Below are 27,146 nucleotides of genomic sequence, written 5' to 3'. Positions count from 1 at the left end.
GCCCTTCCTGGCTTTGAGCCCCGGAGCCCCTCCCGCAGCAGCTGTCCTGTCCTTGCAAAGCCCCCTTTTGTGTGGCGCCCTGGGCAAATTGGCCGCCTCTGAGACGGGCTGAGAGCAGCTGGGCTGCAGGAGAGCGGGATTCCGGGGAGAGCATCCAGCCCGCAGGAACGCCGCTCCTTGAGAATGCTGCGCTTCCTGGAACCACTCAGGATCACTAAACTGAGGGCATTCCAGCAAATTCAGGAAACCCCCTTGTAAACTGACTTTCCAACTGCGACAGCAGCCAAGCGGATGCTCTGGCTGTCCGCAGGAGGGGGCCTGTGAAAATCCATTTTGCCCAGAGGGCCACTGCTCCAGGCCTTGCACTCCCGCCGGGGAGCTTCAGGCTGCCCTCGCCGGTGGTCCCTGCCGAGACGTGCAGGGCTGGCCAGGGCCGGGCAGGCACCACAGAAGCCCACGGCCACCCCACCCCAGCGCTGCCCCTTGCTCTTTCTCTGCTGGGGGGGGCAGCCACTGGTCCTGTCCCTGCTCCTGGCAAAGCGTCTTCATGCTGAAGGGCTCCTTCAGGGGTGCGTCTGCCTGGCATCTCGTGTCCCTGCTGGTGCTGAGAGGAGAGCAGCTGTCAGGGGGGCAGAGGGGGGGCAGGCGCCCCCCTTCGAATCCTGCTGCCCCAAAGGATTCCCCTACATGGGCCCCGTGGCAACGAGCAGGGCCTTGTGAGGCCACGGCTGGGGGCCCCACGTGTGCCCCTCCCGGCGGGGGCCGCTCAGGCAGCCACAGGGGCTGTGCTCACTCCGGGCCTGGCGTGTTCCTGCTCGGAAATGATGCCTGCAGGGGCTTTCTGGAGCCAGCTGAACCTGCCGCCTGCCGCCTGCCTGCCTGCCTGCCTGCACACGCTGCGTGTTGCTGGGCCCATCGCAACACGACGGCTATGCCCATTTGGATGCTCAGGCCTGGGAATGAGCTGCCTATGGAAAAAGAGATGGGGCAGGCTGTGCATTTGGCAACCCCGCAAGCTGGGTTTGTGCCCTCCTTGCACCCCTGCCCCTCGCAGCCCCCTGGCAGCCCCCAGGCCATGCCGTGGGGAGGAATGAGGTGCCTCTCCTGGGCAATCATGCATCCTTCTTGGCTCACCCAGGCTGCGCAGACACGGCTCATGCCTGGCAGCACCATGGGGGGGGCGAGGGACCCGGCCGAGCACCCAGCTGCTGCGGCAGGGGGATGCCCAGGCCTCGCTTCAGCCACGTGCCCTGCCCTGCCCCACCTGCCGGGAAAGCCCAGGGCCCACAACAGAGGGGCCACGTGGAGTGGCGGGTGACCCTGCCGCGGGCTGCCTGGGCGGAGGTCCTCGCTGCGGCGGCCACTCGGCCCCGTGGGTGGAGAGGGCCGCAGCGCCCTGCCTGCTCATCTCCGACTGACGGACTCCTTCGATCTGTTTCAGGGCCATGCTGCGGCGGCTCCCGGGGTGCCTCTCCCCTGGGCAGTGCCTGGAGTGCTGGCGCCGCCATTCCCTCCCACGCCCTGTCCCGTGGCACTGCTGAACCCCAGGATGTCCCAGGCGGGAGCCGTCCTGTGCGTCCGCCCCGAGGGGGGGCACGCCATGTCACCGAAGCACTTCGCACGGGAGCCCGAGCAGAGGCCGTGGCTGTCACCCCCCCGGAACACGGAGACTGCAGCCCCAAGCGCCCAGCGCTGCCTCTCGCCCAGCCTCAACGCCGGCCGGATCCACCTGCTGCGCAAGGGGCTTCCCCCGGCTGCCCGGCGGGCGCAGCTGGGCATGTACAACAGCACTGGCTCCCTCTTCCGGAAGGCCGCGGAGACGCACCACCTGGGCAACGGCAGCTGCCCCAGCTCAGGGCGAGCGACGGCGCCGTGCACCCCCCTGAGAAGCAGGCCGCCTCCCGCCCTGGGCTCCCCAGGCAGCCGCACCCCCCTGGTGGCTCCGGTCCCCGACGGTCAGAGCTCCGTGGTGACTTTCCGGTTTATCGAGAAGGCCAGTGTGAAGACGCTGAATGGCCTCCCGCTGGCCGAGCCCAGGCGGGAGGGCAGCTGGGCGTGCGGTGAGGCCCCCCACCCGGGCAGGCATGGAAGCAGCTGCCCCCTGGCCCAGCATCAGTGCTCCCCACAGCGCCACGTGGCCCCGGAGCTGGCCGCTCCAGAGCTGAGCGGGAGCTTCCAGAGGAAGGCCAGGGAAGACCCCACGGCCCGGCCCGGCCCTCCAGGTGAATGGACCCCCCTGGCCCTCTGCAGTAAAGCCCAGGAGCCCTTTGGCCAGAAGCTGAAGCTGGAGACGTCCGCCTCAGACCCCCTCCTGGCCGGGAACAGGTTCCTTTCCGGGGTGCAGTCCCCCCGGAGCCTGGCCAACGGCAGCCCCCACCCGCTCCACGGCAACTGCCTCTCCAGCTCACTCACCAACGGGATGGGCAGCCCCACCAAGGACATCTCCCTGCTCCGGAGGAGCCCCCAGAGTGGGGACCACCACTGCCAGGTAGGTTGCAGGGGGGCGGGCCCCTTCCTTGTGAGCATGGCACCCACTGCCAGCTGAGCACCTCCCCCCGCCACGCGGTGTCCCCACACGGCCACCCTCTCTCTCATCCGCAGGGGAGCCTGTGGGCATGTTCCCGGGAGAGCTCTGCCCACGCCCAGCGGATCGCCAAGGCCAAGTGGGAGTTCTTCTACGGCTCTCTGGGCCCCCCCGGGCCAGGTAAGGGGCTCGCAGTAGCGCTGCCGACATCTCTTTGGGAGGCACCCCGAGCGCCACGCCCCAGCACCTGTGGAGCCACGGGGGAGCACCCCATGCTGGTGCCAGCAAAGGCGGCCCCTCCCTCCTCGCCAGTCGCTCCTGAGCAGCTCCGCTGGAGAAGGCCCTGCTGCTGCTTCCCACGTGGTGTGGCTCGTGCGCAAGCTTCCCAGTGGAGCACTGCTTGTGAGCCCACTGTTGCCACTTGGCTTGCGCATGACTCGCCCGGCCACATTCCCGCACAGCCTCCTGCGCGAGCTCAGCAGGAGGGAGGCTGGAGGGACGCCCAGGCTGTGGCAGGACCTCACGCAGCCCTTCCGCCGTGCCCTCCTTCGTGGCTGCTGCATGGCAGGAAGGCGGCTGGAAGGTGTGGGAAGGCCTGGCAGGGTTGCAGCGGGAGATGATGCCATCTGGGCATCAGGTGGAAGCCCTGAGCTGGGGAGACGGGCTGGTTGAGTTGCCCCCTTCCACTCGGCATGGAGGGAGGGCCGTTTGGAGCACAGAAATTTGCGGTCTGGCGAGCGAGTGGGGAGCAGAGCCACTCCCTCTGCCCCAGAGCTACGGACCCCCACGCCCTGGCCTAAACAGTGCTTCATCAGAGTTTGCAGTCCTCGGTTTCCGAGAGCCGTTGCGGCTTGCAGCAAGCCGAGGTCCCTCGCTGCACTGATCTTTCTGCAGTGTGTTGCTTTCTTCCTGCCCTTCGGAGACCCTTTCCAAGGGCGGCTTTGCAGGAGAAAGCGAGATGCAGACGCGGCCGGCCCAGGCTATGGGGAGGCGCTGAAGCCGCGCGAGCCCTCACAGAGGCAGGGTTCATGCTGGGGACCTTGGGGAACCCTGCCTGTGCTCTTCATGTGCCCCCCGTGTGGTTGCACTGACATCGTGAGGCACAGAAACTCGTAGGACTATTTATCCTTCTCACTGATTGCGAGATCCAAGGATGGGGTGGGGACCGAAAGGTGATGCATGTTTTGGGCTTAAACATTCGGGAACGTTGAATCAGCCCCAGGCCGGTCTCTTCCCTCTCACAGCCCGTGACTTCCAGGATTTGGATGCTGCCGGCTACCTGGCAGCCGGCTCTTAGAAGCAAGGGGTGCTCCTGGCCAGGCGCTTTGCCTGCCCCCTCCCTCCCCTCCCGCCGGGTGCCGACGCTTCTGCTTTTGGTCTTCCCGCCTTCCTGCTCTTATGGGACATTTACCTGGTGCAGCCGCAGCGCTGGCCAGTTGCGTGTTGCCGTTCTGGGCTGGGGACATGCATGCAAGGCTGAGGGAGCGCATCTTCCAGGAAGAGGAGGGGGCTCCCGTGTTGCTGACGTGGGGTCTCCTTTCCAGGGATGGCTCCTCAGAGTGCCCCGGGCCCTCCCGCTGAGCTTCCCACGAAACCGAGCCACGTGATGCAGACAAAGCCGGGCTGGATGGAGCCAGAGCATAGCTTGTGCCACGTCGAGGTCGAAATCGAGGTGGCCCCACCAGGCAGCACGAAGCTCGGAAACTATGAAACTGGCATCATCCGAAGAACGGTGAAGTATTCGGAGACAGACCTGGATTCTGTTCCCCTGAGGTGCTACCATGAAACCAACATCGATGACATCTTGGCTGAGAAGGACGAGGTGGATTCCGCCATCGAGAGCCAGAAGGACAGCGAGAGCAACCCCAGCTTCACAGGGATCTTGGGGAAAGGCGACACAGACCCCGGCGAGCTCCTGGCTCAGCGCCCCGGGGAAGGCGGGGGCACGTGCCCGAGGAGCGCGGCGCCGGGCGGCGAGGGGGGCGACGTGTTCGAGGCGGCGCAGCAGCAGCAGCAGCAGGAGAGGTGAGGCTGCCCCAGGGGTCGGCACTGGCCGTGGGTGACGCCGCTCGCTCGCTTCGGGGGCAGCCAGACGGCCTCGCAAGTCTGGGGTTCGCTTCCTGTGGGACAGGCGGATCTCCTGGTCTGCCGCACTGCCCTGCTGCGGCTTTCCCAGAGAGCGGCAGGGGCGGATTAAGGCCGTGCCAGCGCTGTGGCGGCTTCGGACCAAGCCCGGTCTCTCCCTGGTCATGCGTCTTCCTGGCACTAAGCAGGGAGGGGGAATGGGGAGCAGGCGGCTTCCTTCTCCAGCTCTCTGGTGAGGGACGGATTTCTCCAACTGCGGAGGCGCGAATTTCCTCTGCCAGCCCTGCCCAGTTCCCTTTCCTGACACTGATGAGGCAACCCTTCTTGTATTTCTGCTTGCTTCTGAGAGAGCAGAGACAAAGGCTTTTTACCTTTGCTGGCACCTGCCTGGGAGAGGGGAGAAGTGTGAGTGTGTGGGGGAGGATAGGCTGAGAGGGAGGAGGAAGGTGCGTGCATGGACTGGACGCAAACCCAAGGGGGCTCATGTGCAGCTCCAGACTCCTGAAACACTCTCAGGACTGATACATTTTGTGTCCCTGGGATGTGGTTGGAGTTCGTGTAAACATCCCGCAGCGGGCAAGATCCTGCTGCATGGCTATTCAGAAGTGCTTAGCAAAGGTCTCTTTCTTCCGGCAATCTTCCGCTAAAGGTAGTTAAGGGCTTCCCCCTTTTAAAAAGGCGCCGTCCACTTCTATGCACCAGTGGCTTTCAGCTTCCCAGTCGGCCTGTTCTGGAACTGGCTCTTAATTCATCAGTTCGTATTCCCTGTGCAAGGCATAGCCATTTTCAGTACCTGGCGTCCTCTTTTTAGCCAGAGCAATTGCGTGCTGATCAGTCTTGTTTTTATGATTGCACCTTGAAAACTGTGGAAACGGACATGACACAGAGAGCAGTTGCTCTGGCCGCAAAAGGGAGACGGGGGTGCCTTGGGAAGAGGGCGCTTAGCACCGCCGATCGGAGTGCACGATGGAAACACTGGGAGCCCCAGGAGAGGCTTGGAAGGGTAGAGTGGGCAAGGGCCAGTGAGGCCAGTGGGTCCGGGCCCTGCTCCGTGCAGGACTCCCAGTCCATGCGTCCCCGCCCAGTGGCTGCCCGGCTGCCTCCCGCATGGGAGGGCCCAGCGGCTCCCCAGGTCGTGGGCGCCATTGCTGGACTGCTCTGACAGTGAAGGGATCTTCCTGTAACTTGGCCCTATTACTGCGTGTCCTGCACTCTGGGATGATGACGGATTCTGACACCCTCAGTGTGGCAGCCTTTCCAGTGCTTGAGAAGTGCTGGTGTTCCTCCAGTTGAGAGTTATAATTGACAATAGAAGCATAATAGCAGAGTGAGTCAGAAGGGGCCTCCTGGGCCATCTAGTCTGACCCCCGACTCCAGCCGGCTCCACTCATGACATGCCCACCATGTGCATGTCCAGCCTCTCCTTGAGCACCCACACCGGTGGGGCCTCAACCACCTCGCGTGGAAGCCCTTTCCACACCCTCGGGGTCCCAGCTGTCAGGAAGTGCTTCCTGGCATCCAGATGGAACCTGGGCTCCCTGAGCTTGGTTCCGTTGGAGCGCGTCCTGACCGCACAGTGTCTAGAGCCCGTGTAAAATTCTGGATCAGGCCCTCACTCCTGCAGTTTACATTGCCCAAAGTGGCACAAAGCCCCCCCCCCCCCCCCCCCCCCGCCCCCCGGACTGGCTCCTCTGTGTCTGCATGAGAGTAAAAGAGGTCGCACTGGGACGGGCAGGCCCTGACGGGGGGCCAGGGGCCAGCTGCGGCCCCGGGATGACTGTGTGTGCGTGCCCTGTGCCGGGGCAGCGGCTCGACTCCCCGGAAGGCGCTGAGGCAGCTCTCCTGCTCGGAGAGCAGGGAAGGGAGCGGGAGGGGGCCGTGCCGCGTTTGCTCCTCAGTCACCAGCGCCTCTCTCCCCCTTCCCCGCCCCCCGCCCCGATCTCCAGGCTCAACCGCAGAGACGGCCGAGGGCTGCTCAAATCCCCGGTGCCCTTCCTGCTCCGGCACAGCCTGTCCAGGGACGGCATGGACTCGTTCAGCAAGCATTTTGAGACCATCATGGAGTCCCACCGGGCCAAGGGCACGTCCTACACCAGCCTCGACTCCATCGACATCCTCGCCTCTCCGGCCCACGTGCACGGCGGCACCTACTTCACCTTCGACCTCCCTGCCCTGACCCCGGAGGTCCAGGAGCAAATTCGGGAGAGTGCCAAGCTCATCCAGCAGAATTTTGCCCCTCTGGCCCTCCTAGAGCCGGACTCTGGAACCAGCTCCGCCACCGACGCTCCCTGGACCGAGCGCGAGGAGGAGCTGAGGCGAGGGAGGAAGGGCGGCCCGCAGAGCCCGTGCCACTCGGAAGACAGCCTGGGAATGGCCCCGGCCTCCGTCGCAAGGTGAGTGGAGACGGTGTATTCCCGGGTGCTGCCTCCTGATGGCTCAGCAGGCCTTGATCGCCCCGCCCTCTTGTACCGGCAGCATGGACAGACGCTACCAGGGAACACGGGCTCTGCCGCATCCCTCTAGGTGTTCATGCTCCCAGAAAGGTAACATGAAGCATGCATGATGTGCATGCCCCCCTGGCCCTCCTGCCCCCCCAGATACTTGCCCCCCTCTTGCATGGTTGTGTTACTCAACTGTAAACGTGGAGAGTGCCGTCTCGGGGGCCTGGGAAGGCCTGCAGGAAGACGCGCCCAGCCTCACTGCTGATCCGCAGCCACCATATCCCAGGCTCGTCTGCAGCTCAGCTGTCGTGCTCCTGATCTGATGTTGCTCTGGGGGCACTTCTTTAATTTGAAAGGAAAATGCCTGGACTTCAAAAAGTTGCTCCCGTGCGCATGCAGACACTTTCGAAAGGCCATCACTGTGTCTGATGGAGCCGTTGGCCACGGCTTTTGGAGATGTGTTGTAACTTGTACTGCAGAATTTGAAGGTGGGTGTGAGATGTGGCCAATGACCCAGCTCTGCAACTGGTCCTCCATTCAGGTTTTCAGAACAGAAAAGGTGGCTGTTTGCTTTAAGGAGTGATGCTCTTCAGTGAATGCTCCCACTTTTGGTGGTTCAAGACCAGCTATATCTCATGCTACACTAGCTGCTTGTGGTTGCATGAAATTTGGGAAGGCGTGCAGTAGTAGGCATCCATGCACCCAGTTGGGTGTGGGATCCTCGGAAGCGGGGGCTTTGTAGCCACTTCCTCCCACGTTGCAGCCCCACAAGAGCCACCCCCAGGGCAGCTGTTTGGCACTGGCAGTTGGCCTGCCTCATGCTCCGTGCGCACGGGGTTCAGAAGGTTAATGCAACAAAACATGGTGCTTCGCGTTCGGGTGCTATCTGGGCTTTAGCACAGAGTGATTCCAGTTCCTCTTTTTCTTTCCTGGTCCAGGCTGCATATAAGCGACAAATCCCTCCAGCCGCTTCTTTGAGGGTGCCGCTGTGCGCCCGTGTGCGCGCGCATGTGCATTCTCTCCGGCCAGCCCCAAGTATGTCCATACAGAGTGCAGCGAGAATCCATCTGGTGGGACACCATCATTCTAATACGTGAGCCAGCTCTTGCTCAGTGGCTTACCTGGTGCAAGATCCGGGGCTCTTTGCACCCTTCGCTGTTCTCTTGCAACTGGACAAAGGGAAGCAGCGACGCTTGGCACTGGAGAGTGTCCCTGTTCGAGGGGTGAAGCGCCTGCTCGCAAATGTGGAAGCCAATTAAGCAGGCCTGTTGCATCCCGAGCCCCGTGCTCCTGCGGCCAGCCTGGAGCCCTGCTCCAGCTCCTGCGTGTGGGACTCGGCCCTGCCTGCTTCCTTTTCAGCCAGCGTCTTCCTTAGTGTGCTGGGGAAGGGGAGATGCAGAGGGCCACAAAAGGAAAGGAAATCAGGCAGTGGGAGGTCAGGGGCATGCAGCTCCTTGCCGTTTTGCCCTCCGTACTCCCCACCCTTCGTGTGAAACATCTGCCAAAGGTTGCCTGGAGATTCAGGTGTGCTGCCCCCAGCACCCAAAGGCCACTTGGCTTCGCCTCCCACCGGCTCCCAGCGAAGCCACGCGGTGCTTGAGTGCCGTGCTGGACTGGGGGCAGCCCAACAAGTGGGGCCTGATCCTGACGAGGCGAAGGTGCTGCTGGTCGGTGTGAGGGCGGTCCGGGGCGAGGCGCAAAGTTTGTCTCCGTGAGGGACCGGGTCTGCAGGTGGGGGTGCCGCTGGGCCTGTGTGTGCCCTGGACCGCCAGGCAGCAGCCTCGGCCAGGTGCCTTTCTGTGTAACCTCCGCTCGCGCACCCATTCTGTCCTCCTGCGGGAAGGGCGGGTCCGGCCAGTGCCGCTCGCATTGCTGTGCCTGCTGGACGAGGACGTTGCCCGGCACGCAGCACTGGGCTGCCGCTAAAGCAGGGTTGCAAGCTTCAGCTGGTGCAAAACCTTGTAGCCGGGGCTTTGGCTTCCCAATACCATTCAAAGTGCTTTGCAGTTTGGGAACTGGGCCTTGAAGGATTGTCTGTCCCTGCAGGATCTTGCCCACCCATTCAGTTCAGCAAGGAGGAGTCAGTCCCCCCCCCCCCCATCAAAACTGCACTTAGTAGAGGTGGGCCCTTTTGGCTGAAATACTTGGGCTACAGGACTGCTTACCCAAAGGGGCCTCCATGTTGAGTCTTCAGATGCTTTGATAAGAGCCATTTATTTCACAACACGTTCCCACTGCTTTGATTTCTTTCCCTACTTTAAGGTGCTGTTTCTCTGTTCTGGCTGTGGTTTTTAATTTATTTTATCAGTTCGTTCTGATTTTGAATTGATGGTCAGAGGCTGGTTGGGGCTGCAGGCAGAGAGATGCTTCTTCGGGCGCATGGGGTGGGGTGCTTCCAAACGGTGATGGCTTCCCCTCCTTCTCTCCCCCATTTTTCCACCCCTCCTTCCATCCTTCTCCTCCCCACAGAAAATTGGTGAAGGAGAAAAGGTGCAGCAGCTGCATGCGGTTTTCTGCCTGGTCACGCTCATGTCCGTCCATCTAGCAGGGCATGTGAAGCGCCCCATCAAACTGTGGGGAAGGAAGGGGCCGCCAAAGGCTGGCGGATCCACACGCATGCGCCACACCTGCCGCGCTCACGGCAGAGCTCCCCGAAGGCCAGGCTCAGGTCCAGCTCCAGAACGGGCTGGCGCAGAGGCCCAGACAAGGGGGGCAGGCGGGAATGAGAAGGGGAGGCAGATGCTCCCCACCAGCCAGAGGCTGAGCACCGCCTGGCAAGAGAGGAGCAATGGGCCAGAGGCCGGTGGGGAGTCAGCAATCAGCTAGACACTGGCTTGAAGAAGTAGCTCCCATTAAGGCCTCCTTCGTAGGTCTGACCCCAGTGGCCGTCCAGCCAGGATGCGGCTTCTGCAGCTGCACTTGGCACTGTCAGCCGGAATTTCATCTGGTTCAGCGGGGGGAGCCCCCCGGGCACTGGCTTGGGGCACAGCGTGCCTGCCCCCTGCTTGCCCTCGGCCTGATCTGGAGGGGCCACTGCCTCTCTCGGACTTGAGGCACAAGAGGTGCAGAGCTGAGCGTCGTCCGCTTAACGATGCTACCTCAGCCCATGCCGCCGATCACCTTGCCCGTGGATTCCTGTCGATGCTGAGCAGGGGGTGGAATGGGACCTTGCGGTGCCCCACGGCACAACTGCCACGCCGCAGGGCGAGGACCCCAGCACCGCCTTCTGGGACCAGCCGGTCGAGCCGGAGCAGACCCACCGCAAGGCAGGGACCCCCAAGATCAGCCCAGCCAGCCTGGCCGGGAGGGAACTTTCCCCATTTACACTGAAACAAGCAAGTTTATCTAAGAGCAGTACAGAAACCGCACAAGAAACAGGAGGCAGACGTCCCCACAGAAGTGGCAGAGGGCGATGCTACACGGCTCCCGAGAGCCGCCTCTTGTGGGAAGGCCCTGCTGCAGCAGCCGCAGTGAAAGAACAGCGCAGAGAACCTGGATTGGGGCCTGGGGGCGTTGGGGGGAGGCTGAAACACAGGGGAGGGCAGGGTGCTGCACCCCTTGCGGTGCTTCGAGAGCAGGGCCCCCCAGCAGGGCCCCCACCATCCATCGCAGTCCCTTTGTAGGGTGGGTGCTGCGCCCTTTCTGCAGCCTCTCGAGGTCTCTAAGGGGCGCCTTCCTCGCACACATCGCAGGCTTGAGGAAGGTGTTTGTGCGGTTTGGAGAAAGCGAGCAGCTGGATAAGACCAGCCACAAAGAAAGCGAGTGCGCACGAGGGAGGGAGGACCTGGATTCCTTCCATCCCTGAGTTAAAATCCGAGCCAGAGAACAGCATTAGGGGCTGCCCTGCTTGCCATGTTTCTGGAGTGTTTTTAGGGTGTTTATCCCTTGAAGGCCATAATAGATACAAGACAGGACGCATTCAGTGTCTCCGCAGCAGGCCAGAGAACAGGCTGAGAGGGCAGCTCCCCAGGAAGTCTTCCCGGAAGCACTGGACACTGCTAGCAGAGGAGCTGGGAGGGGCCAGGAAGGCCATGAAGTCCAGCCGCCTGCCCAGTGCAGGAACCCGACTTAAGTCGTCCCGCGGTGACTGTCCAGGTGCATCGTGCTCATCTCCAAAGCCAGCACCTCCGCAGGTCATGGGCTCTGTTGCTGGGGGCTCCTTTGTGTGCTGCTTTTCAGCAGAGACAGGTGGGGAAAATGAGAGTTCTCCGGAGGCCGTGGCAAAAGCCTGGCGAGGGACACACACTGCTCTCCGACCCTTTGCTCCTCGCAGGCTTTGGGGGGGGGGGGAGCTTACAGGTGCAGAGTGGGCTCTGAGGGCCTTCAGGGAGGTGGAATCGTGGTGATCTATCAGGAGTCTGCTCTTTTGGCAAGACCCCCCCCCCCCCCGCCCAGCAGTCTTCAAGGTTTGAGCTGAAATCTGTTAATGTCTGCGAAGATGGAGGACCCATTTAATTGATCTGCCCTTGGAGGCCCGTGGATCCAGAGGGATTCCTGAAAACCTCGGGGGATTTTGCAGCCCCTGGACTTGCAGTCCTTTCAACAGTCTGGTTGATTGTGGGATGTGGAGATGATCTGGCATCCCTTAAATGCCTTCTCCAGGGATGCAAAGCACAAGCCCCTTGGTTTTGTCACACTGATCCGCAGTTCAGAGGCTCGCTCAGAAATCAGTTTCTTGTCAGGGCAAATAGGTTTATTTACAATTGAATGCATGGATCCATGGGTGCCTAAGAAGGAACACCCCATGTTAATTTCCTTAGGGTTATATAGAATACACAGAAGGGGAGTGAATACAATACACAGGAAGGTGATTGGATACATCATCATCATCATCATCATCATCATCATTATTATTATTATTATTATTATTATTATTATTATTATAACATGTCACCATAAAGAAAAGTTACATTCCACTCTAATCAGATGCCTTGGACAGGCCTTCCGAACTAACTTTGACAGGCTGGCCAAGTTAAGTAAACACAAAGGTGACACGTGTGAACGTGCAGGGTTAGGAGGCACTTTGGCAAGCCTGTAACACACGGCGATTGCGCTTCGACAGTCACCCGCTCATGGACTGGGGTCACCTGGTCTTCACCACCGGACACCGAGGCATCTTTTGATGTGTTTATGGCAGGGCAGTGAGGTGGGATGGTAAGAATTGCTTTTCTGAATGCAGCTTTCTGGGGAGATTAAACAACGAAGGCCTCTGCAGACCTTCGGAGCAGCACGGGGAATCCCTAACCTAACCTAATAGCTTCAGCAACTGCGCTGTCAGGCTGGGCACCATTCCACACACCCCAAAATGTCTGCAGCAGCAGCAGCATCCATGCGCAGTGGTCTCCCCCACATCGCTTTGCTTTTAGATACCTGAAAGGCCGTCACGAAGAGCAGGGCCAGCTGGGCTCTCTCACCTCTCGACCATCCCAGGGTGCAGGGCAAGGAATGGCGGGCTCAAGCTAGAGGAAGCCGAGGTCTGGCTGGAGAGCAGGAAGATTCCCTGGCTGTTAAGCCATGGAGCCCATGACCTTGGGAGGGGTCGGCCCTCCCATGCCTGAGGCTCGAGAGGGGGGGGTTGGGTTGGACAGCCCCCACCGGGGATGCACTGAGCAGGGGGTTGGAACCAGTGGCCCCGTCCAGCTTGACCGCTCCATGGATCCCGCAGCTCCTGTGCTTCCGGATCTGGGAAAACCCCTAAAGGACTTGCCACCTCATGGCGTCTTCCTTTGCACTTCGATCAATCAATCGATCGATCGATCAATTGTAAGGGGCCAGGAGGCTGTGAGCTGCCAGAGAGCTCTAGGGCTAATTAGAACAGGCCACTTCCGTGTGCTCCTCGTAAGTAAGGTCAGCAGAAGGATGTGAAGCCTTGTCCACAAGCCGTCCCAAGATGTTTGTAGGGGACAGGATAGAAAAGCTTTTAATCAATCCATCAATAAGAATGTCTCTGAAGCGGTATGTTTTCCACCCGATTGGATAAGGATGATTGTTTAAAAGGGGGATGGCTTCTTGGGCAAAGCTTCAAGCGATCTGGGTCCTTTCTGCTTTGCAGTTGAGGCTGGACTTCCATGCTGCTGAGCTTACCTTCTGTATAGTCAGCGGAGCTACAGATTCTGCTCCGTAATGAAGAAACTGCAGGGAGTATATTTTGCAAAATGCATTTCTAACAAATCCATGAAGGAAAATGTGCTACATGCCTCCAACTGCTGGCCAGGTCATCGTGGTATAACGTTTACCTTGGACTGAATTAAAAAATTAGCAGCTCAGAGACATTTTGGACCAACATGTTACAAAATTCCAGTCTATCTAGGCTGGAGTTCTGTATTCACTTTTTAACTTTTGCCAAAGACCACAATAATGTTATCAGGTTGATTTTAGGTAAACTACAAATAATACTTCTTAATATTGCTTTTTTGGAAATATGTCGAACTTAATTCTTAGAAAACCAGATTATGATATGACACACTAAAATCCTGCCTTTATTAATTAGTAGTAAATCTTATTTAAACAAGTTGTACTTGGTTCAGCTGGTATGCCTGGTGCTCCACCTAATCTTTCTTCTTCTGACCAGGAAAACCAATCTGGGCCAAACGACATATCAAGTTAGGTGCATTTGGATAGCGTGTTCAGCCGGCCACCTCTTAGGCTTGGCACCACGGGAATTCTGCAATGCGCTGGACGATGGCACAGGCTGAGGTGGAATCAGTCATTCTCCTGGCACTGTTCCCCACCCGAAATTCCTCCTGCCCCCAAAAGCACTACTTGCCATGGCCTCGGTCGCCACACGCCCTCCACCGCTGTAGGCATTTTGAATGAAACATCGAGCAAGCCTGCTTAAGGCCCGCTTTAAAATGGCCATCCACGGCACTGCCTTCAGTCATGGCATTTTCGAGAAGCGCAGCCGTGTTGGCCTGCTGCAAAAATGGGGTGCATTGTAGTCTCCAGGTGCTTGTAGAACAGCAACACGGCTTGTCTCGCAGGCGCCACGGCTCTTCGTGGTTCGTATCCCAGGGCTTGAGATGTGGGAGCGAGACAAGGCTGTCCACAGGCACGGGGGGCGGGGGCAGGGGCAGGAGAAGCAGCAGGTGCCCACGCTTCTCCAGTGCCTGCCCTCGGCCTCAGTCTCCAGGCGGAGGGAGGGCAGAGCGGGGGGGGGGCTGCTTCCTCGTGGCCTGAGCGGGCAGCGCACCTTCCCCAATTTTGCATGGCCACTTCCAAGGGGGCCAAGAGTGAAAGGAAAAGAATCCAGTTCAGAAGGGGAATCAGGCAAAGGGGCGGCAGCATGCCTAGGCAGAAAATGGTTTCCGCAATCGTGCACACCAGGCAGGTGCACCAGGTTTGCAGAACCGAGCTGCGGCACGTGGAATACGGAGACGGATGCGGCCCCGGCTTCTGCTCTCTGTCTTGCACTCCGGGCAACACTGAAAGGCGAGGCCCAAGGGAACGGCTTCCCGGGCCCCCACCTGGCGCGCTCCGATCCCTCCCACAGGGATCCCTCCAGAACCCTTTTGGCAGCTCCCCCAAACCCGGTGGCCTTCAGGCGGGCATTCCTGACCCCGGGACACCGCACTCCTGCCACTGGTGATGCTGGGAGTGGGTGAGGGCGAAGCTGCCCCTGCCTGAAGAGAAAAGCAGAGCAGTCAGGGGGAAGGAAAGCCAGCCTGCCAGCCGGGAGGGGCGTGTGCCACCCGCATGCTGCGAAAGCACCCGCGCGCGAGGCCTTTGCCCCACTCCCACCGTGTCCCGGGGACCACCGCCGTGCCTGGCCCGTGGTCCTCTGCAGCTCCCACAGACCCCTGCGGGGGGGGGGGCATTTGCCTGCTAGTGCCCGGATGGGGGTCTGGCAGGCAAGCAGCCTGACCAGCAAAAGCAGGCCAAGCGAAAGGTCACGGGAACCGCTCACGCCGCTGCTCCTGCCGGCACTGCGTGATGGAGCTCCACTTTGGGGGTTTCCAGTCCCTGAAGGCCATCAGGGAGGAGGAGCCCCCCAGAGGGGGCCGGAGCACTTCATTCCGGCAGCACTGCAGCCCTGAGCTTCCAGAGCAGCCTTGCCCAGCCTGGGCCTGCCAGACACCCAGAAAGCTGGACTGCAGCACCCAGAATCCCTTGTCCACGGCCCTGCATTGTGCTCCAAATGCCTCCGAAGGCCACTAGGTTGGGGAAGGCTGTTTGAGAGTTTTTAAAATGTGAATCCGGAATCCTCTTACTTACAAAGGCTTGTTCTGAAGAGGAAGGAGCCCCAGGCCTCCCTTCCCTCCTCTTGCACGAGGATACTGCTCATTATGGGCTGTTGCCCCATCCCGGGCGTGCCCCGCCTCAAACCTCCCGCTCGCGGTGAAGGAGGGCGAGAGGAACGGGTCCGCTCGCAAGGTCTCTTCATTTCAGCGAGCACCCTCTGAGTCAGCTGACCTCGGGCTCGGGCTCGGGCTCAGGCTCGGAGCTGGACAGCGTGGAGCAGCTGGCCCTGGGCAGCACGGACACCCTCTCCAGCGGGCACAAAGCTGACCTGGATGCCGCCAAGCGCCTGGCCAAGCGGCTCTTCAACCTGGACGGCTTCAAGAAGGCCGACGTGGCCCGGCACCTGGGGAAGAAGTACGTGTGGGTATGAGGGGCACGCTCTCTTCACACAGAGCTCTCCCTGGGGGGAAGGGGGCGGCCGGCCACCCCCAGGGACCCCCGCTACGGAGGCGGTCCTGGGAGGACCAGCACAGCAGGAGCAGCCCCCGCTCCGGAAGGCCGCCGGGACCTCTGCCCAGCCGGCCTCGATCCGGCACTGCAGGGCTGGCCGTGCCTTCCGTGTGCGCCACACGCCTGCGGTGGGGTGGCCTGTGCTGCAGCTCCTCTGGCTCGCGGTGCGCGCCGTCACGCACAGGCCTCGCCAGGGGCTGGAACGAAGTCTTCCCTGGGACCGCCGTGCCGGCCGGCCTGCTCCGCACTTGCCCGGGTCCTTTCTTGCGGCCGCCTTTTCCTCGCTGCTGCACCCTGGTGCCGCCTCCGGGAACGACCCTCCCCTGCTTTCCTCCTCCTCGTGCGGCACTTTTTAAGATGCCTCTTGTCTCCCTTTCAGTAATGATTTTAGTAAGATGGTGGCAGGGGAGTACCTCAAGTTCTTTGAATTCACTGGAATGACGCTGGATCAGGCACTTCGGTGAGTGGTGGGGGCGGGGGCTCTCCTGGAATGCCGAAAGCAGGCACCCCGGTGCTGCACGGGGCTCTGGGGAACGCTGCTCTCACGATTGACGCTCGCTTGCACCTGTCAGCACATGGCCTCTCCGGCCCTTTCCTTGGGCTCTCGATGCCGCTGCTGCCCCTCCTCCACGGTCGATCAGCCGGATATTCTTGCTACCTGCCCAAAACCGCAGGGGTGGGGCCTGCCTAGCCCCATGGGACACGGCGCACTGCTGGTGGACGCCATTCGGCCGCGTGTGAGGAGCAGGGCAGCGTCCAAAGCTGCGGAGGCTCGTCTTCAGAGGCGCATGGTGCCTCGCCTTTGAAGCAACGGGGTCTCCATGGCCGCTCTTCCGTTGAGTGGATGCAGGCGGAACGAACAGTTTGGCCACGGCTGTTCCTTAAAAGCAGTTGTGCCTCTTCCCACAATGGCGGCTCAGAACACAGGAGGCTCCATCTGCAGGAGGATGGCGTTGCTTTGCTCCTCTGTGCCACCTTCTCCAGTTCTTTTCAGATTCGGTCTGTCTGCGGCCTCTTTCTGCTCCCACATCCCCGCCTTTTCTTCTCCAGTCCCAACAGGTTACGAATGCCCCCTCTTGTGCCGATAAAAATGTTCAGCTTTCCATACGAACTCAGTGGCCTCCACGCAACGCCCACACGCACTGAGCCGGGAACTGCTGCCGAAGGCGCCAGCCCCGTCCCTGGGGCTCGGTGCCTGCGCTCCGGGCTTGCCGTGGCGGCACAGCTTCTGCCTGAGGCTGGGTGCGCTCTCACGCCCGTGCAGAGTAGCATCGATCGCACCCTTGGCCTGGTCCCATCAGCCATGATCAGGCTGCAGTTGGGCAGCAGCGCTGCAGAGGATGAGGAGGCAGAGCAGCCAGGGGCCGGTCCTGAATTGCGCAGTGGGGCCCCTGCCTGTGGCACTCGCTTTCTTCAGCATTTCATGTTTTTGACCCCATCTTCCACACGCCACGTCCTACACCGTGGATGAGCCGCTCTCCATGTTTGCGCCCCAGTCCTCACCAACCAGCAAAGGCTCGCAATTCATGTGTGGAAAAGCAGAGGCCGGCGGCAAACGTCTCCACGCAATGCGTGGTGTGGGGGACAGCTGGCATGGGGGGTCCAGGGAGGCGGGCTCGGCCCGTGAGGAAACCGGATGGGATGGATGGATGGATGGATGGATGGATGGATGGATGGATGGATGGCCGGCCTCGCCTGCTGCGGTGACCTCCGAAGCCATATCCTCTGGCCGTGTGCGCCAAGCGCCGCTGGTCCTCAGCCTGACCCGTCTGGAACTTCCTGCACTTGGGAGCTGCCTGGCCCATCCCGAGCCTCCCGGGCCCTCCCTCAGCCCTCTCCCAGTGCTCACATGACCTGCAGGCCCCCCTTCAGTCCTTGGCATGCGAGGGCTGCTCTCCGGCCCTTGGACAGAATGCCTTTCATGACTGCCTCTGCCACAGAAGGATCGGGGGGCAGAGAGGCAGTGATCCGGCCAGCCGCGCGGTGATTTCTGCCACTTCCAGCCGGTCTGGGGCATCTCTGCTGAGACGGGGCAGTTGAGGCGCTGAGTCAACTGAGCGTTCGGTTCGCCTCTCCCAGCAGGTGCCCTGGCCGCAGGTGCCAGCTCCCCCGCAGCCGTGACCGCCTTCCCCCGCTCCGGGCAGCCCCTTCCCAGGGCCCCATGCAGGTGTGGCCAGCAGGGCTGCGGGGGAGAGGGGCCCTGGGGAGCCGTGGCGGAGCGCCGTGAGGCAGCATGGCCCCAGCACCCCCTCCTGGAACTGGCCGTCCCGTGGGCATGCGGCGGTGCCTGCCTCCCCGGGTGAGAGCCGGCACGCCGCCCGTCTGTACACTCACGCAAGTAGGCGGTCGCCAGATGAGCCCTGGGGTGGGGGTGGGGGGGGCGCACTCTCCCCCCGTTCAGCCAAAGGAAGCCGGCGTGCGTGTGGCTCGGTGGGCAGGCCGGCCCGGCGGAGGCAGCTCCGTGTGTCACGCGCCCTCTTCTTCTCCCCAGGTCCTTTCTGAAGGAGCTGGCCCTCATGGGCGAGACGCAAGAGCGGGAGCGGGTCCTCGCCCACTTCTCACAGCGCTATTACGAGTGCAACCCCAAAGCCATCTCTTCGGAGGGTGAGAGCGCGGGGGAACGGGGAGACGGCGGGCGGGCGGGCTTGGGGCACGCTCGGAAACCAGGCCCGCCGGCGGGTCAGTCCTCCGTGCGCTGAGAATGCCCTGCCGAGCCGGCCTGGTGGGCTGCCTGGGGTCCTCGTGGCATCTGCTGGGCCAAGCACCTCCTGCTGGGTGGGAAACTGGCAAGGCTGTGAGCCTCTGATCACCCGCCCCCCCCCCCCACCCACACCTCTTGGTGCTTGTCCCGCAGATGGGGCCCACACGCTGACCTGCGCCTTGATGCTCCTGAACACGGACCTGCACGGACACGTAAGTGCCTCTGAGGCGTGCGCTGGCTCCGCAGCTGTTCTCGGGACGGGGACGTGCCTCAGGGAAGCCGCGTGAGGGGTGTCCTCCCCAGGCCGGGCGTCCTCGCCTGGAGCGTCCAGGGGCCCAGCAAGTCCCCGTGTCTGCACACGTGTCTCCTTCTGCTTCCCGTCAGCCTCGCCCTTACGGAAGCCCTTCCGCTGCCCAGATAGCCGTGCCCATTTTCCCAGCTGGAATCCTTTGCTCGGCCGGTTTCTGGCCTGGCTGGGAAGCAGAATGATTCCCTCTGCTGAGACGCACCCTGCTTCCGAATTCGGGAAAGAGGAGCCACGCTGGGGCTTATGCATTTGCGCTCATGCGTCCACCGTGGAGCTGCTGGAGAAGGAGATGTGGAAAGATCCAGCTTTGCCACACTCCAGCATTTGGTGCACCGGGTGGACTCAGGGGGTCCCAATCCTGTGCTTAAGGGCACCCAGACCCCTGACAATCCAGCTGCTCCATGCCCCTCCTCCTTCCCCCAATCCTCAGCGGGCTCCCTGGGGACACTGCACTGGCACACTGGGCAGAGAGAGGGATCTCCGGCCAAGCAGGGGCCCTTTGGGCAGCGTCCAAGCCCTGTGAAAGCAGCCCGTCCTGACAATCAGCCGTGGCGCCGTGCAGCTGAGCTGCCCCACACTCACTCTGCTTTCCCTTCCTGCTGCCCCACGTCCTGTGGCAGATAATTTGCAAGTTTCAGGGGAAAGGCAGAGGGAAAGTAAAATACAGTTAGGATGGTAGGCAGAAAGGAAAAGGGACTGAAAACAGTGATAAACGACGGAAGAAACAAAGGAAGTTAAGAGGTGACAGAATCTCGGTTTTCAATTTCTGGGGAGGAAATAAATACTCTGGTTTGTGGGAAAAATCAAACGTTTGAACCTTCACTGCTTTATTGCCCAAAGCTCCAGGAATCCTGCAGTAGACTAACAATAATGTACTACCAGGGAGAGGCAAACTCAACTGCGAGGTTTCAATACAAGTACAGAACATTTTATAATCTCCCAGTCATGTACACAGGCACAGAGCAATTAATGATGGAATGCAGATGTTACAATGAAATTCTGAGGTCATCATATACAAAACAGACAAGGAAGATCAGCCAAACATACAAGTGACAATAAGATTACAATATTGCTAATTGCACTGTATTGACATTTCAGTTGAGTAACATAGAAACATAGAGACAGAGCGAGCCAGAAGAGGCCTCCCAGGCCATCTAGTCTGACCCCCAGCTCCAGCCAGCTCTGCTCACAACATGCCCATCATGTGCACGTTCAGCCTACCCTTGAACACCCTCACCGTTGGGGCCTCAACCACCTCCCATGGAAGCCCATTCCATACCCTCGGGATCCTAACTATGAGGAAGTGCTTCCTGGCATCTAAATGGAATCTATATCCTTCCTATAATGAGGGGCCCAGAACTGAGCACAATACTTCAGTTGCAGGCACACCAGAGTCGTATAGAGTGGCAGTAATACCTCTCTCGATCTAGAAGCCACACTTCTGGCTATGCAGCCAAGGGTGGCGTTTGCCCTCTTGACCACCGCATCACACTGCTTACTCATGTTCAGCCTGCAGTCAACCAGCACCCCGAGGTCCCTTTCACAAGCGCTGCTCTCCAGCCACTTGTCCCCTAACCTGCCCTTATGACACCCATTCCTATGCCAGAAGTGCAAGACCTTGCACTTCTCCACATTGAACACCATCCTGTTGTCTCCTGCCCACTTCCATAGTCTGTCCAGAAGAGTTGAACCCATTCCAGAAGAGCTGAACCCATCCCCAGGTCTGCTTGGGCATGCAGATTCAGGCTATTGAGAAAACATTCATGAAGTCATAAGCTCATCTGTTACATTCTGTTATCAGGAAGGCTCAGACGCCGAGTAATGGATCCTCACCTTTCTAACTGGCTATAGTGCGGGAAGCACTCTGGGCTAGCTAACTAAATACTTCTTGGTAAACTGTGAATTCCTGCAGGGACTATGCAGCAACATTGTAGCATGACAGTGTATTCGACTGAATGACCTGTCTCCTCTGGCTTACAGCTAGAGAGGAGAAGGAGAGGGGAGTTGCAGGGAGTGCCATTTTCTTAATGCAACAGCAATATTAAGCAGTGACGTGGCTTGGAAAGCCGGTGCTTTAGAGAAAGGCTGCAGGTTTGATTTGATAGCACAAAAGCACATATAAGCAACATTTTTCTGCCTGGATTTATCCAGATTTTCCCAACAGGGGTGAAGGTTAGCTGGGGTGGCAGGTGTATTGCAAAAATAAAAATTAAAGCACAGCACTTTCTTTGAATCTGCCACGTCCGCCGCTTCTGCAGACACTCACCAGACATGTTGGAGCAGGAATAAACGTGCCCCTTCCCACTGCAGATGGAGCTCTGCCGCCCTGGGGCTCCAGAGGGTGCTCAGGCCGTGCCCCCTCACCAAGTGTTTGGCCAAGTCCTTCGGCTCCGATGGGCCAGTTGCCATTCGTTCGTCCTGCTGTCCTTGCGAGCTTGTTGCTCTTTCTCCTTCTCCCGTTTCTCCTCACAGAACATTGGGAAGCGAATGTCCTGCTCGGATTTCATCGGGAACCTGGAAGGACTGAACGAAGGGAGTGATTTTCCGCGGGAGCTGCTCAAGGTAAATTCGGTCAGGGCCCTTTTTGGGGCAACCGGCTCACTGGCCATACAAACGGGGGCAGTCCACTCGGTCTAGCATCTCTGGGAGAGGGAGAGAGAGGGAGAAAAGGCTCGGGTAGCCTGGCCACACCCCTTGGCAAGAGGGCGCTGCGTTCCAGGGCCTCTGTCTCGGGCAGGGCTGTAGCCATGCCGGGCTCAGGAGCAGCCCGCATTGCAGGGGTGCACTGGTGAACCTTCCAGAGTCACACCGAATGGAGTGCTTCACGAGAGCTGATGCCCAGTTCTGACTGGCTCTCCTGGGAGACCTCTGGGGTGGTGCTGGTGGCGCTGGTTGGGAGAGGATGCCTTCAGAAATGCACGCGCTGGGCCAGTGCACACGGCACGACAGCCCAACAGACCCTGGACGGGGGAGGGCCGGCCACCCCCCACGAGCCACACTGGTGGGGCACAGCCAGCCCCTTGCAGAGATGGGCACGCAGAGCAACATTGGCAGCACTTGTGTCGAGGGAGCCAGGTACGCGGAGGCTTCCGGAGAGGGAGCTGCTGCACTTTGCTGGCAGGGCAGGGGTGCCTCAGGGCTGAGACTCGTGGTGCTGGGCTAGCAAGGGCGCACACCTGGCTGCTCCACCTGAGCTTGGTTGCAGACTCCCTGGCTGGTGGGGAGGTGGGAATTGTTGTTTCCCCTGGGAAGGCTTGAACTTGGATGGGAATTGGACCCATTCATTTTCAAAAGACCTGCTCCAGCTGGACAGGAAAACTGCTGGAACCGCTTTGCCAGTGTGGATCCCTCCTTGGGGGTGGGGGTGGCGCTGTGGGGCCTAAAAGGATTTGGCCTTTCCTACTGCACCGCTGTCAATGCTGCAGCCAGGCACACAAGTCAGCAGGGCCCTGCTGGGTTCGCACATTCATTGTGGTGCTGGTGATCACGGAAGCAGTGTTGCTGCAGGCCCGCCAGACCCGGCAGCGGGTGCTGAGGCCACTGAACGCCTTCCGGAGCCATGGAGTAGCAGATTTGGAATCGAGCTCCTCGGGAGCAACAGCTGATCTGAGATGACGGGGCGAGCCCGGAGGCCGAGAGCGTGTTTGTGATCCCCGCAGAGGCTTGCGGGGCAGCTGGGTTCTGACCCTGCCCCAGGTCTGTCGCCACCATGCTGGGCTGCCTTGGCTTGCCAGGTATGTGTGTGGAAGTTCCTTCTGCCATGCCTTTAAAAATATGTTGAGTGAAGCATTCAGAGAATGGCTGAGTTTTTGTTTTTGTTTTAAGTATCAGAGCATTCACACTTCAGGATAAGATGAGTCCTGCAGAAGGCAGGCAGGGTCTGGGTGAATGTTGCATTTCAAAGAAATGCAGCTTCTGCCTCTTTCCTGGGGATTGTTCCCATTTTCCCCCCAACAGTGGGTGGCAACATCCCAGTCAGGCAAGGGACTGAGCTCATTTTCCTGCTCTGCAGACCCCCCGCAACACCGGCTGCCGCCGGTCGCACAACACGCAGGTGCTCCCTGTTCAACCAACAGGCTTGCCAAGCAGTTAAGAGGTGATGTTCCAGGGCATTTTCTGAGTATTTTTAACACAAGTGGGACCAAAATTCATCTGCAGTAGGAGCCATCTTAGCAGGGGACTAGTCATTCCATGGAAAACATCCCTACGGCTCCATTTCATGGAATCATAGGATCAGTGTCCCTCGCAGCGTCAGTGTGGGAGCGGGAAAACCTTTGCACAGGAGGGCTGGGACACGGGAGGCAAGCCGGGCTATAAGCCGTCGCAGCTTCATTGTATTTTTCCAAGAAGGCTTGATAATTGGAACTGAGCCCATGCGTGGGGGGGGGGCAGGCAGGGAAGCTGGGGCCACGTTGCAGGAGTGAATGGAGGGATTGAGCGCCCTCTCGTTCGATGCCAGTCTTCCCTAGCACTCACTGCTCTTTCCTGTGTGCCCCATTCCGGCAAGAGCAGGTCGCATCTGCCTATTTGCTGAGATAATATCTAGTTCCGCTTTCAGGAGGGGCGTTCATCCCTCCCACTTCCCAGAGGCAGTGCTTGATGCAACACGCACAAAAACTGCCTTTGGCCTCCAACATTTATTCATATGCAAATGTGTGCTGATTTAACTGAATAATTAAACAAGTAAAATGTGTATGATTGAGCCAAGATGTCTTTAATTAGGTGGTAAGAGGGCTCTCTAACGGTGTATTGCACCACAGTTTTGCCAGTCTGCCGGCGATGACAACAGCTCACGGCTGGTGAGCCAGGTTTGGTGGTGGCAGTTTTGTGATCGAGCCCTGGGCCTGGGGGAGCGTCCTCCCCCCCCCCCCCGGCCTGTAACAGCCACACTGTCCGGCTCAGGTGAGGGCTGGCGCTCCAAGCCATCCAGGGAGCCCTCTGGTCCAGCCCCTTCCATTTCCACACCCGGGTCGGCCCCAGAAGATGCCGCCTCTGCCTCGCCTTCCCCGCTCGTTGCCTGATCGGGGCGCAGTGGCAACTGGAGGGAACGGAGCAGACGCTGACGCCCACGCAGCACTCGGCCATGAGCAGGAGGGGCCTGCTGCAGGGGGGGCTGCTCTGTGGGGGCGAAGCACGGGCTTGGGTCACAGGATGTGCCCCAGCAGATCTCCAGCATCTCCGGCCAGGGTTGGGGAAGGACCGTCTCCGAAGCGGCGCCAGTCCACGCCAGCAGGGCGAGGCTCGGTGGCCGAGCAGCCTGAGGTAGCACAGGGCAGCTTGCTGCTCCTCACGGAAGGGGCGCCTTTGCTTCCCTCGGACTCTCGTCGTGCTTTCTGGCTTTTTACTCCATCTGACCATATGCCCGGATTGTCTGCTCCGTGACTACTCAGAAGTTGGTCCTGTTGGAATCGGTACATCTTCCTCCCAGGTAAGTGGGACTGCAGCTGTTTACTTAGCTCAGTGGCGAAACTCACTGCAGGACGCAGATGGCACCCCGGGGGCGAGCAGCACCGAGAGAGGCCTCTGCGCGCAACGGCCCTGGGAGGCACTGCTGGCAGCCCTCCTTGGCAGCCCTTTCCCTGCATGCATTTCTAAATACGTTTCCACCTCTTGGGACAGTGCAGTCCAAACGTCAATGACATATAACAGGAAGCAGTCCTTGCCGAACCAGCTCTATTGCCGGGCAATCACAAGCGTTGCTCTTGCATTAGTATTGCGGAAGCAGCTTCTCTCCTTCACATTCTCCGCACCATTTGGACTTTGCAAAACTTCTGCCTCGTGCTCTTTCTGAGCCCAAAGCAGCTCCCTCACATCTGCCTCCAAGACCTGAGCCCCGAATTGCACTTTTGGCCACAGGGTAGGAACGGATTAGCCACGGCAGGGATAGGCAACTGCTAGGACAAAACATCCAGCACGCCGCATCCCTCCGGATCCCAGCGCTTGGGTGCTGCAGGCTGGGGCTGATGGGAGTTGCAGACCAAAACTTCTGGGGGCCTCCAGTTGCCCGTTCCTCCACAAGGAAATTGGTTTGGGAAGAATTTGCACTCCACCTTTGCTGGACATCTCCTCCCCATGGAGAGAGGCACAGAAGAGGGGTGACCTTCGGGGTCAGCAGCCCCTGTGCTTTTGGGGAGGGCTGCTTTCGGTGGCGCCTCTCAGCCAGGCAACTTCTCCCGGCAGCGGCCTGGCCCTCTCAGAGGCCCCCCTGCTGTTCAGATGGAAAATGCGGCCCAAGTGGCCCGGGCCATAGCGCTGCGTTTCTGGTGGCAGAGGAGGAAGGGAATGGAGGCTGCCTTCACGGGCTGATCTTTTCCTCGAGAATCCCCGTGGGACTGACGTGCCATCATCACTTCCTCAGGAAGCACCTTGGGGTCTTTTCAGTGGGTGCCAGAAATGGCCTTTCTGCTTGCATCTTGGCTGCCGTGTCGCCACCTCCATGTTGGAAGTTTCACGTTGCCTTTTGCGCCAAGGCGAAGACCGTATTCGGGGAGTGCCCCCTCCACCCCACCGAAGTGCTGGAAAAACCCGGACCGACCACTTTGCCTCAGAACAGCTTCCTGCGCTTTTGGACGGCTCTCAGCTCCTGCCTCCGGACATCATCCTGGGCCTCGGTGTTGGGGCCGCAGCAGCTGCCCTCCCCAGCAGGCTGTGCGCCGCATGGCCGTCGCCAGAGGCCGGCCTTCGCTTTGGGCAGGTGTGAGCTGTAGAAGGACAGCAATCGGAGCACCGTTCTGCAGTGCTCCCGCTTCTGCTCGCAGGCCCCTTCCAGGCAGAGCTTTGTGCAGCTCTCCCGCCGATCGCTCAGGAAACCTCCGCAGCTCCGCCTTCGCCCCACGGTTTTTTCCCATTTCGGTGAAGCTGCTTCGACGGGGTCAGGTCCAATGCTGGTGATACCCGGCTCTCTTTCTCTGGAGCAGCAATCAGGAGTCCAAGCCCAGTGCCTGAATGCCATTGCAGTCTGAACAAAGAGGAGTGGTGCCAGGCAAAATCCTGCCAGGACAGGGAAATCCACAGGATGCAGAGGAAGCGGGCACGCCTGCCCTGCATGGGGTCATGGGCTCTCTGGTGCAGTTCTCAGGGGTTTCTGCACCCAGGTGTGTGTCCGGATGCCCAGGTTGCAGCTGCAGCCAATCAAAATGCATAAGTCGACCTAGCCAGAGTTGGACATTCCGGAGCAGAAGGCATTCCATGAGAAGCCACCATGGAAGCAGGTTGGCAAACTTCAGCATCGGCAGAGGTCTGTTGCCGGTGGCCACAGAGGGCGCGTTGGAGGGCCCCCTTTGGGTGCGTGCTTGACTCCTTCCCCCTGCCCCTTGGTCCCTGGGAGATGCCGCCCGGGTGGGCCTCCCTCGCAGGGCTGCCGGCTAGGAAGTGTCTCGACTTGCTGCAGCTGTTTCTTCCTGGGCACGGGATCTGGTGATCTCACTGCAGGGAGATTTCTGAGCAGGGCACGGGTGAGAGCTGGCGGGGTTTCGCAGAGGAGGCGCTTGACCGGCCTGGGAGTGCCTTGGTGTGTCGTTTCCAGACAAAGGCTGTGCTGTGAAGATGCAACCTATGTGGGGGAATTCTCCTGAAATTACTGGTCAGCAATGCTGGATTGCCCGCCGAGCTACTGACACCTTTGGACGGGGACACTCAGGATGGCACACACGGAATGCGGGTGAAAGAACAGCTGACCTTGAGGCACCGTTCCGGCGCCACACACCAGCAGCCTTGCCATGCGCAAAGCACCTGAAGCCAGAAGCTCGCAGCCTGAGTATTTCTCTGCGTCTCAGTCATTGCCACGGAGATGCCATCTGCTGCAAGGACACGGGAACCAGGAGAGAACCTCTGGGCACATCGATTTAATACCTTGGCACCACATGGCCTCAACCTGGGAGCAAGCACCTGACGTCACTTGCTGGCAACATCCACCACCGCCGGCCGGGCCCTCCGCTCTGGTGCTGCCACCTTGGCAGCAGGCCTGCATTGGCGGCTAAAGGCGGCAGGCACGGAGGGAGCCCTGTCCCGATGATGCGGTCCTGCTTTGCTAGTGCCCGGCCCCCGCCCGGCCCTGGATCTGGGACCGAAGGGGCTGCGGCCTGGCCCTGCACACTGGCGGTGCGAAACCGGCCCACTCCCCCCGCGACGGCGGGCAGCTCCAAGCCAGGGAGGCAGCCCCACTCGGCCGGCCGGGCACGCGCGGGCGCGTGCACACGTGCTCGGCGCGAGGCAAACGGCGCGACCTCGGCTGGCAGGGCCGCTGCCCCTCGCCTGCCCGCTCGGGAGGCCCGGGAGGCCGGCCCCGGGGCGCGGCTCCCTGCGCCGCGGTTCCTGCTCGCCAACGGCGCGTGCCGCGCGCGGTGGCGCCCCCGGGGCCCGGGCTGGCCTCGCTGCGGGCGGGGCGCGGCTGCCTGCGAA

The 27,146-nt window shown here is 60.4% G+C and overlaps 1 protein-coding gene across 1 annotated transcript in view; it reads left to right on the top strand.

The window, feature by feature from the left end:
- Nucleotides 1-1,549: 1,549 nt before the first annotated feature.
- PSD (pleckstrin and Sec7 domain containing) overlaps nucleotides 1,550-27,146 on the top strand; it is a 39,546-nt gene continuing 13,949 nt past the window's right edge. Inside the window, exons 1-9 of the mRNA XM_044420179.1 lie at nucleotides 1,550-2,488; nucleotides 2,602-2,704; nucleotides 4,069-4,549; nucleotides 6,556-7,002; nucleotides 15,436-15,648; nucleotides 16,118-16,198; nucleotides 18,230-18,342; nucleotides 18,593-18,651; nucleotides 21,219-21,308. Coding sequence (XP_044276114.1) covers nucleotides 1,550-2,488; nucleotides 2,602-2,704; nucleotides 4,069-4,549; nucleotides 6,556-7,002; nucleotides 15,436-15,648; nucleotides 16,118-16,198; nucleotides 18,230-18,342; nucleotides 18,593-18,651; nucleotides 21,219-21,308 — 2,526 coding nt within the window. The remainder of the gene's footprint in view (nucleotides 2,489-2,601; nucleotides 2,705-4,068; nucleotides 4,550-6,555; nucleotides 7,003-15,435; nucleotides 15,649-16,117; nucleotides 16,199-18,229; nucleotides 18,343-18,592; nucleotides 18,652-21,218; nucleotides 21,309-27,146) is intronic.

Source organism: Varanus komodoensis, unplaced genomic scaffold (assembly GCF_004798865.1).
Source record: "Varanus komodoensis strain SLA01 unplaced genomic scaffold, ASM479886v1 scaffold11, whole genome shotgun sequence".
NCBI classification, from domain to species: Eukaryota; Metazoa; Chordata; class Lepidosauria; order Squamata; family Varanidae; genus Varanus; species Varanus komodoensis.
Note: the sequence above shows the minus strand (reverse complement) of the source record. Positions and strands in the feature narration are given on the sequence as shown.